The sequence below is a fragment of the Cucumis melo genome, chromosome 7 (assembly GCF_025177605.1).
Source record: "Cucumis melo cultivar AY chromosome 7, USDA_Cmelo_AY_1.0, whole genome shotgun sequence".
NCBI classification, from domain to species: Eukaryota; Viridiplantae; Streptophyta; class Magnoliopsida; order Cucurbitales; family Cucurbitaceae; genus Cucumis; species Cucumis melo.
Genome location: NC_066863.1, coordinates 14,199,587 through 14,212,596, shown reverse-complemented (window position 1 = coordinate 14,212,596; position 13,010 = coordinate 14,199,587). Strand labels below are relative to the sequence as shown.

The 13,010-nt window shown below is 34.1% G+C and overlaps 1 protein-coding gene and 1 long non-coding RNA gene across 9 annotated transcripts; both read right to left on the bottom strand.

Annotated features, from left to right (window-relative positions):
• Positions 1-2,220: 2,220 nt before the first annotated feature.
• Positions 2,221-4,814, bottom strand: LOC107991403 (uncharacterized). Its single transcript, XR_001763409.2, has 3 exons — positions 3,064-4,814; positions 2,848-2,966; positions 2,221-2,767 (listed from the first exon to the last, which is right to left on the bottom strand). It is a non-coding gene; the product is annotated as an uncharacterized LOC107991403 (long non-coding RNA).
• Positions 4,815-6,001: 1,187 nt separating this feature from the next.
• LOC103495733 (ubiquitin carboxyl-terminal hydrolase 3) lies at positions 6,002-12,593 on the bottom strand. Of its 8 annotated transcripts, XM_051088161.1 has the most exons (8): positions 12,103-12,584; positions 11,677-11,739; positions 11,523-11,537; positions 10,651-10,767; positions 9,445-9,543; positions 8,418-8,606; positions 7,203-7,384; positions 6,002-6,689 (listed from the first exon to the last, which is right to left on the bottom strand). In XM_051088161.1, exons 1-8 carry the CDS (start codon positions 12,217-12,219, stop codon positions 6,284-6,286), a joined length of 1,188 nt encoding a protein of 395 aa, XP_050944118.1. In that variant the 5' UTR covers positions 12,220-12,584; the 3' UTR covers positions 6,002-6,283. The 8 variants fall into 8 exon arrangements, with proteins under 8 accessions (XP_050944118.1, XP_050944121.1, XP_008455596.1 ...); XM_051088164.1 differs by lacking the exon at positions 9,445-9,543 and having other exon boundaries at positions 12,103-12,588; XM_008457374.3 differs by lacking the exon at positions 11,523-11,537 and having other exon boundaries at positions 12,103-12,583.
• Between the last annotated feature and the right edge of the window lie 417 nt (positions 12,594-13,010).

The window sequence follows — 13,010 nt, the reverse complement described above, 5'->3', positions numbered from 1 at the left end:
GTTATGAATCTATAGATATAATGTAGTTAAGTTTTATATTAAAAACATAAAAACTAATAAATTGAGGGGCACGTGCCCCTCTTGCCTCTACGTAGATTGGTCGGTGCCCAAATATTGTTGTTCAAAACCAAAGAATGGCAAAAGAAACAGAAAACAAACCACGAAGAAAGAAACATACAAAAAGAAGGTGAAGGAACACATCATCCAAAGAATTGTTTGATTGTTTTATGATGTTGGAATTCCTCTAAATGCTTGCACTTATGATAATTTTGTCTTGATGGTTGAGGTAATAAGACAAGATCCAGAATTAAAACCAGTTGAGAGTAGCGTGTTTAAAAGGGAATTAGAAGCCACAAATAAGTCGATGAAAAGTACAAAGTTATTTTTACAATAATCATTTAACGATGGGAGCTTCAGCTACATCTTTCTTTTCATGCAATGAGATATTATCTAAATTCAAAATTTTATTATTCAAATCCAAATATTCAAGTTGATGATGAAATTGTTAATAAGTCGTATACATGTATAACAAAGATGTATAATGAGTGGCTTATTGAAAGAATGAATGATGAACATGGTCTTTACAACAAGTCTTCAATATGGAGCAAATATTTCAAGAACTACTGGAGCAAAAGAACCACTACTACTATAGAGCCTATACCACCAATATCTCAAGAATTGATTAAGACTAACGCTTCATGTTCATCTTTATCTTTCATGCAACCACCGTCCTAGACTACCTCCACACAGGCTAATTTCAATGACTCTAAAACCAACGAAGAAGATTTAGATGTTTATAAGTTGAATGATGGAGAGAATAAAAACGAAAACCTATTTAGTGAAGATGAGTTCGATCTTTAGGATTTTATAATTGTATTTGTGATTGCTTTTATGTTGTTTACTTAATTTGGTGTTGAATGACTAACGTTTAAATCTTATTCATCTTTTCTTTTATATCCTTCCTTAAGTCCTGTTTGTATCCATCTATGTCTTGATTGTGTAAACAAAAGTGTCTATATATACACACACACATACATATAGATATATGTTCTATGGTTTTTTATATATAGCGTGTCTAACAAAAAAAAACTTGCGCCTTTTTGTGTGTCCCATGTCCATGGCCATTAATAGCAATCTAAACCACCTATACTACTAAGTAGCACAAGTAGCTATATTAAATCAATCCACAAGAACGCTCGAAGATTAGTTTCATATAATTAATTCTTTAGTTAGAGCGATAAATTAGAAAAGGAGGGCTAACTTGTGTGAAACTGAGAGTGCAAAAGGTAAAAGCCATCGAAATAAGAAACATAAAAGTGTAATATAATAAACCGTTCTAGCCTAAAAGGACAAGAACACCCAACTTGGAGAATGTCGTTTAAGCGCCCTACACTATTAATTAAGATTTGCATCCAATTAAACAGTGTCAATCATTTAAGGTAGTGCATTGGAAGATTAACGAAATACATGCATTAAGTTCTAGGATTAAACCATGGGGAGTAGTTAACGGTAATGCATGTTAACTATTTGATTTATTCCCTACCTTCTAAGCAACTTAAGACAATTACTCTCTTGAGAGTCCACAAACGCTGCAACCCCACAGAATCACGAGATTACTTGTTTTCACAACCAATGAAACACAGAACAACAACGGATTCTATATTAGGTTTCTAGAATAACTATTTTTCATAAATAATTTGGTTTATTTGTCATCTTTAAACTGACAACGAAGGAAACTCAGGCATCCTAAAATATCTTTAAACTGACAACAAAAAGAACTCAGGCATCCTAAAATGTTCGAGTCTGCAAAATACATCATTTTTGTGCCCAAGCTAAAGTAATTTGTACCCATCAAGTGTTTGGAGAAATCTTGCCTTTGAGAAAATCACAGCAAATATCTTGCCATCAATAAAACAAACCACTTTGCCTTACTAAATAATTTTGTAAAATCATATTTTGCTCCATTACAATACAAACACATCATTTTCATCCACAAACATTTACTATCCCTTAAATTCGGTGTTTTTAGAGGTTCAAGACGCACTAAGACGCAATGGTCCTTTGGAGACTAGGCGCAAGGCGCACAAAAAGGCGCGGATTTTTTTAATGAGGTGCACTATATAAATATATATATATATATATATATATATATATATATATATACACAAAATTGAAAGGAACAACAATGTATAAAATATAAGTAAACAACCAATGTGGAAATGAGAATTAACTCTAATGTGTAGAATATTATAATATTAGTTTTCTACCCAAAAAACAAAACACAATAGAAAACTAGTCAAATTCAACAACAATCAAAATAAAAGTTCATTCCTAAAGATCAAACTCATCATACTAAATTGATCCTCAACTTCATTCACTCCCTATCGGTATCTTCTTCTTCCTTATCGGAGTCATCCAAATTTATTTGTTTGGGTGTGGGTTGCGTGGTAGACGAGGATGAACATGAAACATTAGTCTTTGCTCCTGAGGCCCTAGCTCTAGAATAGAAGGTTGGTTCTTTTACTCCGACAGCTCTTGAAACATCACCCCACGTTAAAGTATCATTGTCAAATACTAGCTCATCCTCCTCAGAATCATCATCAAATCTTCCAATCAACCACTCGTTACTATCATCAATATCTCTTAAAGATATGGGGTCAACAATATCTCGAAGGTTGTATAGATGTTTTAATGCTCTATTGTATTTGATGAACAGTAAATCATTCAAACGACTTTGAGTAAGCCTATTTTGTTTCTTGCTATGAACCTGCAAAATTAGAAAATTTCATTGTCACTGCCAGTGATTCAACAAAATTACATTTGCATGTAAATGAGAGGAAAGCTAACCTGCTCAAACACACTCCAATTACGTTTGCATCCAGAAACACTAAAAGTAAGACCTAAAATTCTCACAGCAAAATTTTGCAAGTTTGGAGTTGATTGTCCAAAATTATCCCACCACTTCACTATAGGTACAACGTACAAACAAAAAATATATATTAATAAAATAATTTATTGCTGAGTATTATTGAGTAATCGATTAATAGTTTAGTTGAAATTTACCTGAAGATGTTTTGTCGCTTTGTCAGATTGTTAAAGGTTGTCCAAACAATGCTTCAGCTCTCTTATACTTGCTTAGTTCTGCAAGTATTTTGTCTTAGACGTCCAATGAAACAACTATTTTTGTTATGCATGAGTAGAGCCCCTTAACTATTTCATCATCCTTTTGTATGTTAGGATTCGAATAATAGAATGACGGGTTTAAAAAATACCCCCTGCATGCAGAGGACAATGCAACTGAAGCTCCCATTTTCTATCCATTCTAGTGAAAATGTCCTTGTATTTTTCTTCATTATTATTGAACGACTTAGCAATAGTTTCGTTAGCTCTATCCATGACCTCATAAATATATCCCATAGGTGGCTTCTTTTCGCCATCAACCAATCTAAGAACTTGGACTAGTGGGCCAGATACTTTAGGAGTAAACACAATTGTAGTTCAAAAACTAGCCAACAAAATAGTCTGAACTACTCTCCTCCCTTGTTGCTCCTTGCTCCATTTGCTATCCTTCCATTCATCTAAAGTAAACATCTTCCTTAAGTTGTTCTTTTGATGATGTATACTCGATAATGTAATGCAAACAATAGCAAAGTGAGTCTTAGCTGGTCTAACTAACTCCTTTTGGTTAGTAAATCGTCGCATCATGTTTAATAATCCAAGACGAACATATATGAAGTTGCTAATCTCCATGCCTCTTTTCAATGCTTTGCAAATATTAGAGATCTTGTATATATCCTCCAACATCAAATCTAAGCAATGAGCGGCACATGGATACCATATTAATTGTGGTCGGTTTGCTTCTAACAATCTCTCTATTAACAAAGAAAATAAGTACACATTTAGCATAGAACTCACTAAATCTAACAAATTAAAGGTGTAACTTGTGTGTAATTTACATTCTTACCTGCCATCACATTTGCTGAGGCCCTATCAGTAACTACTTGTACAACATTTGCTTCTCCAATGCGCTCTACACAATTGTCAAGTAGCTCGAGCATCTTCTTTCCATCCTTCACATAAATGAAACATCGATGGACTCAATAAACATGGTACCCTTAGGACTATTAACTAAAAAGTTAATTAATGTCCTATTTCTTCTATCGGTCCACCATCAGCCATAACAGTGCATCCAACCTTGGCCCACTCTGCCTTATGGCTCCTCATCAACTCATTTGTTGCTTATAATTCCTTCTTCAAACATGGGACTCTCAACTCATGATACATTGGTGGTTTCAATCCAAGACCAAATTGCCCAATTGACTCAATCATAGGGAAAAACTATCATATGTGCAAGCATTCAAAGACACTCCTGCATCATTTCCTTCTTGTACGCCGCATTCAACGAAGTTTGTTTTCCTTTGTCGTTCTTTCTATTTTGAACCACAGTTTCTGGATTGGGAGTAAAAAATGCATCCATTGGACCTTTTTGTATTGGCTTCTTCAAGCTCGAGCCACTTGCTCTGTTGTTTACACTAACACTCCCTTCATCTTCATCCTCATACCGTAATCTACATCAATGTTCCCAATCAAATTTCTTTGTTCTTTGATCTCCTTTTTCTTGGACATGTAATCTTTAATTTCTTCCTTCATATGATCCAGACATTTTCAACATGTGGCATTTCTATAACCACCAACAAGGTGGTGTTTCAATCGATACACCCCTTCTTTTGTTACTTTCGAACAAAATCCACAGATAAACGTATTTATATCTTGGTCATTTTGCGATCGATCATATTTCCATGCTAGATCTTTTTTCGAACTTTCATCAGCCATGTATGACCTAATTAATCTAAATAAGTATTCACTGATTCGTAATCTTATTGAAAAACCTACTGTAGCTTTTTGTTTTAAAAAAACAAATAACTTAAAAAGTAGAACTTAGAAGGTATTTAAATGATTAACACTTCTGTTTTAGTTAAAAAAACAACACGTATCAGTGTTAAAAAAATAAAAAAACAAAAGGTATTTAAATAATTAACACTTCTGTTTTAGTTAAAAAAAAAAAACAAGTATCAGTGTTAAGAAAAATAAAAAAACAGAAGGTATTTAAATGATTAACACTTATGTTTTAGTTAAAAAAAACAGCACATATCAACGTTAAGAAAAATAAAAAACAGAAGGCAATATGTTTTAAAAAAATTGCTAATTTGACTAACCGATAATGGTAGTGATTTTGGGAAGCTTCTTTGTTTCTCTTCTCTGTTTTTGCACCAAAAAACAAAGTAATGGCAAAGCAGTACCAAAGGATTTTCTTTGAATAAGATCATATGGAAAAAGAAGAAGAAGAAGATGGTCGATTGCCCTTGCCAACGCCAGTGACAGAATTTCCGTAGAAAGGGGCAAAAGAGTGACGAAACGAATGGAAGGCAAAAGCGAAAAGGGACGTAAAACGAAAGAGTTGAAACTTGAAGTCGATGAAGTCGAGCCCTGGACGAAGATGCGTAAGAGTCGTTTCATTTCTTCACACCCAAGTTACACGTAATAGGTATAATAATTTTTTTTTAAATTAAAGCCCAACCCAAATGTAAAAGCCCGCACCTTTGTGCCTACTGCCCCTGGAGGAAGGCGTGCGCCTCAGCAACGCCTCACCTTCATAAATAAGCGAAAGATGTACCCATTAAAAAGCCCAAATGTAAAATCCCGCACCTCAAAGCACCTTTTAGAACACTGCCTAAATCCAACCTCTTCCAAATCAACGACAATTTCAAACTAGTATGTGAAGTTTTGAATGAATGAACCCATTAAAAAGCTGTTTATAAAGTTTAAAATATAACTTGTTGCAGCTGTGATCAACTCAACTACTTCCAACTCCCAAACCAACTATCCCCTTACCAACTGACTATAATAGAACAAGGAAAGCAATGTTAAACACATCATCAGAATGTATATACTATATAGGAACAGATCAAAATAAGAAGTCATTCCAACTCTAAAGCAGCAATTCATAAACATCATACATTGCTCTCTTTTCACTTATTGAAAGGGGAAAAGAAAAGCTGCCGCCGTACACTATATATGCCAAACTGGCAACCGAACATGTATACATTTTTTCAGTCCATAACATCAATAATATTTCACAGCTCTTCCCAATGGTGTTATAAAAAGGAAAAAAGAAAAAGATAAAAGAAAAGTAATAATAACATTAATAAACATGCGAACCCAAAAAAGCAAGAGTCGAATTTTAAATTACCCGACGGCTGATGATATGGGAATTCTCCAATTATCAGCTCTTGTTGCCAGTACCAATGCTCTCGTAGAATAAGATGTAGCCATGATCAGTATTACTAGAATATTCCTGTGCAGATCCAAAGAATGTCTGCACAACAGACTCATCAATCATTTCCACATTTTCGTCGTCAAAAAATAACCAGTGGTTATGGCTTTTCACAAGACTAACATAGTGTCCGTGGTTGGGTCCACTTCCAACATGAACCACAACAGCAAACAAAGAGTACTCAGAATCCGCATCCTCCATCGTGTTGCTAAGCTTCAGCTCAAGAGGGAAAACAACTCTGTATAACAGCTTTTTATAGCGGCCAAGCTGCTCGATATATTTAAACCGCTTCAGATGAATGACAAGGATATGAGGTGGTTTCTTAATCTTCATCCTCTTCTGTGCTTCTTGCAAACTGCACACCAAAACATATCCATCTTTCAGCACTCTCTTTCTTGGTTTTTGTTCATTAGTTTTTCATGGTTGCGAGTGGGGAGCAAAGTTACTAGCTATACTTATTTTCCACATTCAATACTTTTTTAAAAAAATTTCATTAGCATATACAAACTATACTTATTATTCACATTCAATACTTCTTCATTAGCATTTACTAACTACACTAGTTTTACATTGTTCATGTCCGATATCAATATGGATCTCCCCACACCACAAATGACAGTATGCTTGTGGCTGAGAAGATGATGAAGACAGCAAAATTAGGATACGGCAAATTATCAAGCTGTTAAGAATTAAGCGAGCCAACACGACACGTAAGTAATATTATTGCTTGGATAGGATGAAATAAGCAGGACACACTTGGCTTCTTTGGAAACGAACTCCCATAAAGTGCTCGATACAAATGACGTTTCCTAAACTAAACTAAAAAAATGCAACTAGAAGCCAGATGGAATCATGTATACCAACCTACCTGCAGCACTTGTCGCAGAAAAACTTGTCCTCCGCATTCAATGTCTCGGTGGAACTGAAATTTTTTAAACAGCTAGTTATTGAGCTATTCTGTTCAATATCAAGACTCAAGTCCAGAAAAGTTTCGTCCCTTGCTGTAACTGTCTCGCACCGCAAACACCTTGTCTCATTAGTTAGTAAACCCTGAAAGACAGATTGCAAGTGACTCTGCAATTAAACGTTTATCATGCACAGAACAAAGTTACATCTCAAGACTCGACGAAGAACTCTGTAAGGATCTTCCTAGAAAATAGACTTCTATTGGGAAGGTCTTTAATAGACTATGGTTTGCGTAAAAGAGTGTTGTGTTCTCAATCTCCACCTATCCCGACACTCTTTTATATTTCTTGGTAGTCTTTAACTCTCATAAAGAAAAAATGTGAAGCCTTTAACGACAAATTTACTTAGCATCATCAAAAGTCAAATATTTTCAAGGGTGCACACTGCATTCACTAATGGAAACATCCAACGGTCCAGTGAGGCTACAAGTAGGTGTCTAATTCTCTTTTGAAAGTCGAAACAAAGTAATTGCCCTATAGTTTCTAAGAAGGGAGTTAAGCTGCGGAGAACAAGTGAGACGGCCATACTAGATTCGCTTATGAGGTTCTCAAAAAAAATCCAAACATTTATATATATGTATATGAAGAAGAGAACTGCAACTTATGTGTACATGTATATGTAAGTATGTCTGTGTAAGTATGTATGTATATGTAAATATATGTATGTATGCATGCATGAATATGTACATATTATATTAAACACAACAAAAACAACAATGAAAACGTAAGTTAACTTCATCCACATGAACAACTATCTTTTAACATATTTTTGATGTACAGCAATACAATGGTTGAACCATCATGAGTTGGCCTAGTGGTAAAAAAGAAAACATGATCTCAATAACTAACTAAGAGGTCATGGATTCAATCCATAGTGACCATTTACTAATAATTAATTTCCTTCGAGTTTTCTTGACACCCAAATGTTGTAGGGTCAATGGCTCGTAAGATTAGTCGAGGTGCGCGTGAGCTGAACCAAACACTCACAAATATAAAAGAAAAAAGTAATAAAAGGACTTAAATGACATTTATCAACCCAATATTTCTAATCAACATAGAGAAGAAACAAAATAACAAGTTGTTATGGACTATGTCATCAAAATGGCTAACCAAATTACCTGAAAATTTTTATGGACCCAAGTCACCAACGGCTCTTTTTGAGCACCATTTGCCTGACCAGTCTTGGGACCATTTGAAATTTTTTCAGATGGTGATGAACTTTCTGCATCACTTTTAATAGCATGTGCCTCTTTCTCCAGTATGTCAACAAGTTCGTTGAGCAAAAAGTTCAAAAATTCATGAGCATCCTACATCAGCAGTTGCCAAATAAGAGAAATAGATGTAGTTGCCAAACATTTATTTCATTGATGAATAAAATATCCAGGAGCACATAAAAGGAAAACCCAAAACCAAAGGGAAGAACACCCAAATGAAACAGGAAAGCAGAAAACAAGAAATGAACCAACGAGAATAAGATAAGGTTAGAAAGGTACAAGCCACTAATATATGAAAAAGATACAAATGATGCAGACTGGATCCAGAAACAAAACAGCATGAAGATCCATTTAAAGATGCACATCAATTGCAATATAGATGAAATTTGAATACCTTTTTTTTTTTTATTTAATTACAATATCGACTCATTGAATATGGGTAGAAATTCTCATTTTCATATATGAATTATAAACTGAGAAGCATGGACACTTTAGTTTGGCTAGCTTGTCCGTGTCTAACACGTGTTGGACACTTGAACACTACGACACTTGGTGGGCACCTATTGGATACTTATTAGTGCAACAAATCTTGTATAAAACACTCGTTGAGTAGACTAAAAAAACACATATATAACAATAACAATAAGTTTTTAGTGCGGAATACATCAAGGTAAGTCTTTTAAGCATATAAGTGTATCAATTCATTTACTATGAATTTTCTTTTACTATAAAAATTATAAAAATTATATACTTTTTAAAATGAATATTTTAAAAAACGTCTTTGCCGTGCCATGTCCTAGATTTAAAAAAAAACAGTGTTCACGACACTGTCATGTTGTGTCCGTGTCCATGCTTCTTAGATTGTAAAGAAGAGAAAACAAATCAAAGTGGGGGCATTGACAGACATTTAGAAACAAAATTCAAAACATACTTGGTGCATATAACTACGGAATATCTCATTCTGTTTTTTCAATCTCTGAACAAAGCGCTTTGGAGCAATTACACCAGTTTTTTTCTTTTGGGAACTAATCTGCAATCAGAGGTGAAATAAACGACTATTATATTCCAATCTATCCATGAAAAGAGTTCCTCTTTAAGATCATAAAGAAAACGGTATAACTTGAAACCAAATAAAAAAAAAACACATAGAACTTTGGTTAGGAATCACAAAAGGGTATGAAAGAAAATCTAAAGACAATTTTAATCAATTAGTAAAATGCAGTCTGTATAGAATTCTCCAAGAAGACATAGCCGATGGATGACGTTCAGAAGAAAGTATACACACATACGGGACTCATAACATCATCTCCTTTTTGTTTTATCTCCTATCAGTGGAGAAAAGAAACTATACACTAACCAAATTAGATCTCTCAATTTCTTAACAAGGAAGCATATACGACTTCATCTAAATTTTGTTATATTAGTGAAAGAGTACCAATTGACCATACCTTATCTTTTGGAGTTAAAATCAATATAAAAGGAATGTAAACAAAAATCTGAAGCTAGAGTTTACAAAAGAATTCCAGTTGCAAGAAGTAAGGGACAAAAAAAGAATACAAACTGACCATACAAAAAACAGTCCACTATGAAAGGAGCCAAAATAATAACTGGAATTAGAGTTCATAAAAGCAAAATAGTGCACACACAATGGAACAATTACACCTCACTGCTTTCCATGAAGGTTTTGTTACTTCCTAATGTGCTCACACACTAGTGCACACATGTGCCTATTTGTTCATCTACCACTTAAGCCCCAGAGGCTATAGTGCACTTTAGTTCGAAAGATTCTTCTCCTGGGTGGACCAGTACCATTAACTAACGTAGAATAACTAACTCATCCCAAACCCAAGATCTCAACTAGAACTTGAGTCCTGCTTAGACTTTACCCAAAAGGGACCCCATCAATCTAATGAGGATTACAAAACAATCTCCAAAATAACTCCTTTCAGTCAACAAGATTACAGCCTAATAAACAATAAGAGAATCACATCCAAAGTCTAGTCATAACAATCTAAAACAATAAAGCTTCTAAAAAGAGAGTTGTTAACCTCCTCCTCTTTGCTTCTTCAAGTACAAATATTTAAACAGACACGCAATGAACCCAAGTAAAACACACATCTTCACTCGATAAAATTACCTGGGTGAACAAATCTGCTAAGCATGTTAAGAGGTTTTCCTCTGCATCTCCAATACTTTTGCTGTTTGAGTAATAATCTAGCAATTGCTCACGAAAAGGAACACAAAAATACAGTGCCTGAATATTAAAGAAAAATGGTGAGTACAATACAATTGACAATTTCAGAATGTTACGTGACAGATCAAAGAAAATATCAAGAATTCAAGCTGGATATTGAGCAGATACTTTAGAAATCCAACATAAACACAAGGAAAGATGATATTAAAAGAGACTAAAATGTCATCTGTTGTATATCAGTAAACTGTAGAAACTCATAAAAGTCATGAACATAAATACCATTTATGGTTAAGACTCCAAAATATCCCACTATTGGATCTAAATTTCTGAATAAATTAACATAGTTATCTTTTGAAAATTGAAATCGTAAAAAATTAGAACAAGAAGACCTTTCTACTTTTCACAACGAACATCCGAAATGTGAATAAGTGAATTCACACAAGTTAACAGCATGAAACAACAAGTATAAAACAAAACAGAAAATAAAATAAAATTTGGGCATCCATAAATGAAAAAGTTTCAACCAAAGGTTAGTTTAGTTCTTCACAAAATGATGCTCCGTTTAATCTATGATTAATCATTCGCAAATTTCCAAACACAACAATGAAAATTTCTTATTCGAAAAGTGAATAATCATTTACAAGATAGGCCTGGGGAAGTACCCACTTAAATATAAACACAAAAAGTGAAACGATTAATCAACTTCTCACAATTGAGTATATCTGATTTTAAACACTTTGATTAACACATGCATGCTGAGTGGAAATTAGAGATGGTATAAAATTTAGAGGGAAAAAAATGGAGAAGTACCATACATCAAACCAAGGAATCTGCATTCGTATGATTGAAGTTGGCATTTTTTAAAACATGCGTAAAACAAAATGAGATTAAGATGTACTCGTGAAATATATAAAATAATACAGAGTTTGAAAAGATAAGAGGCAATCAATGCATAATATAAAATCTCACCACCGTTTCAATTCGTCGCCCAAATCCCAATACTACAAATATGAGCGTGGATTCCGAAGACAACTAACAGATAATTCCACAAGAAAAAGTTATAAGGGTAGGGAAATCTTACCTGCAGACTAAGAACCTATACAACTAATAGTACGTTAAAAAATCCCTCGGTAATACATACTACAAATTAGAAATGCAATTACTTGATTGATGAAGAATGTTAAGACCACGATGATTATTCAATCAAATGAATAATCATATAGCGAAGGCTCGCCAATCTAATCCAATCCATCGACCGGCATTCTAGCCTTAAAATAGCGTTGGATGCATCGTAAAACAAACAAAACCCTAAGAAGAAACTAACTAAGATCCTGGAAAAAGGAAGAATAAAATCGAAGGTAAAAGCATCATGCATCCGGTAAAGAAGGAGGAAACCTGCAAGACGCTATTACAGTAACAAGTATTGCCAAAATTTTCAAGGCCGAAGTAGCGCTCGCCTTCAGGGAACTGGTCACCGAGAGCCTTCTCGAGCTTAGAGCCAGTAGCACCCATCCGCGTGGTCGAAGTCAAAGAATCAAAGGGGACTCAGATCTTAATCAGGAAATTGGTCGCCATGTGAAAAAGAAAATGAAAGAGGAAAAAAATAAAGAAAAGAAAGAAAAGAAAAGAAATCTGTTGGTTGAGAGAGTAGTGGGTTCGTCTCGTAGTTGAATGAAAATTGTAGGGTTTTTGTGAGCGTGAAATAGCTGAGCTGGAGATTCGTTCGAAGAAATTGTGATTGCAGAGAGTGAAGGAAGATTGGAAACGAGGGTTTGGGCGAAGAAGAAGAACGAAGAACGAAGAACGAAGGAAGCCGAAGGAAGGAAGGAAGAGAAGAGAAGGACTGGTTTGGAATTAAAACAAACACCAACAATCGATGGCTTCTCTTCCTCAAAGCGGAGGGCAACAATTAGATGCCACGTGGATCGAACTATACTCCAACAATCAAATTTTAATTGCCTTTTTCGGATTTCCCTTTCCGCTCTTCTCCCCTTTTTATTATAATCTTTTTCTGTGTTTCCTTTTTTTTTTTTCAAAATGTCGTTTGGTAATTTCATCCGATAAATCTTATTATAATCTAACTTTGCGTTAATTAAATATTTAAATAATTTTCTGTAAGATAATTAATATATATTTTTAAAGGGTTAATTTTTAATAAATATAACAAAACACCAAATTATGATCTTTGTAACAAAAAATCAAAAAGTTCAAGCCACTAAAATATTTTTATAAATTTTAAATTTGTTTTTTATATTGTTAACGATTAGTCACTCTTTTTACTTTTTTTTTGTGATTTTTGTGAT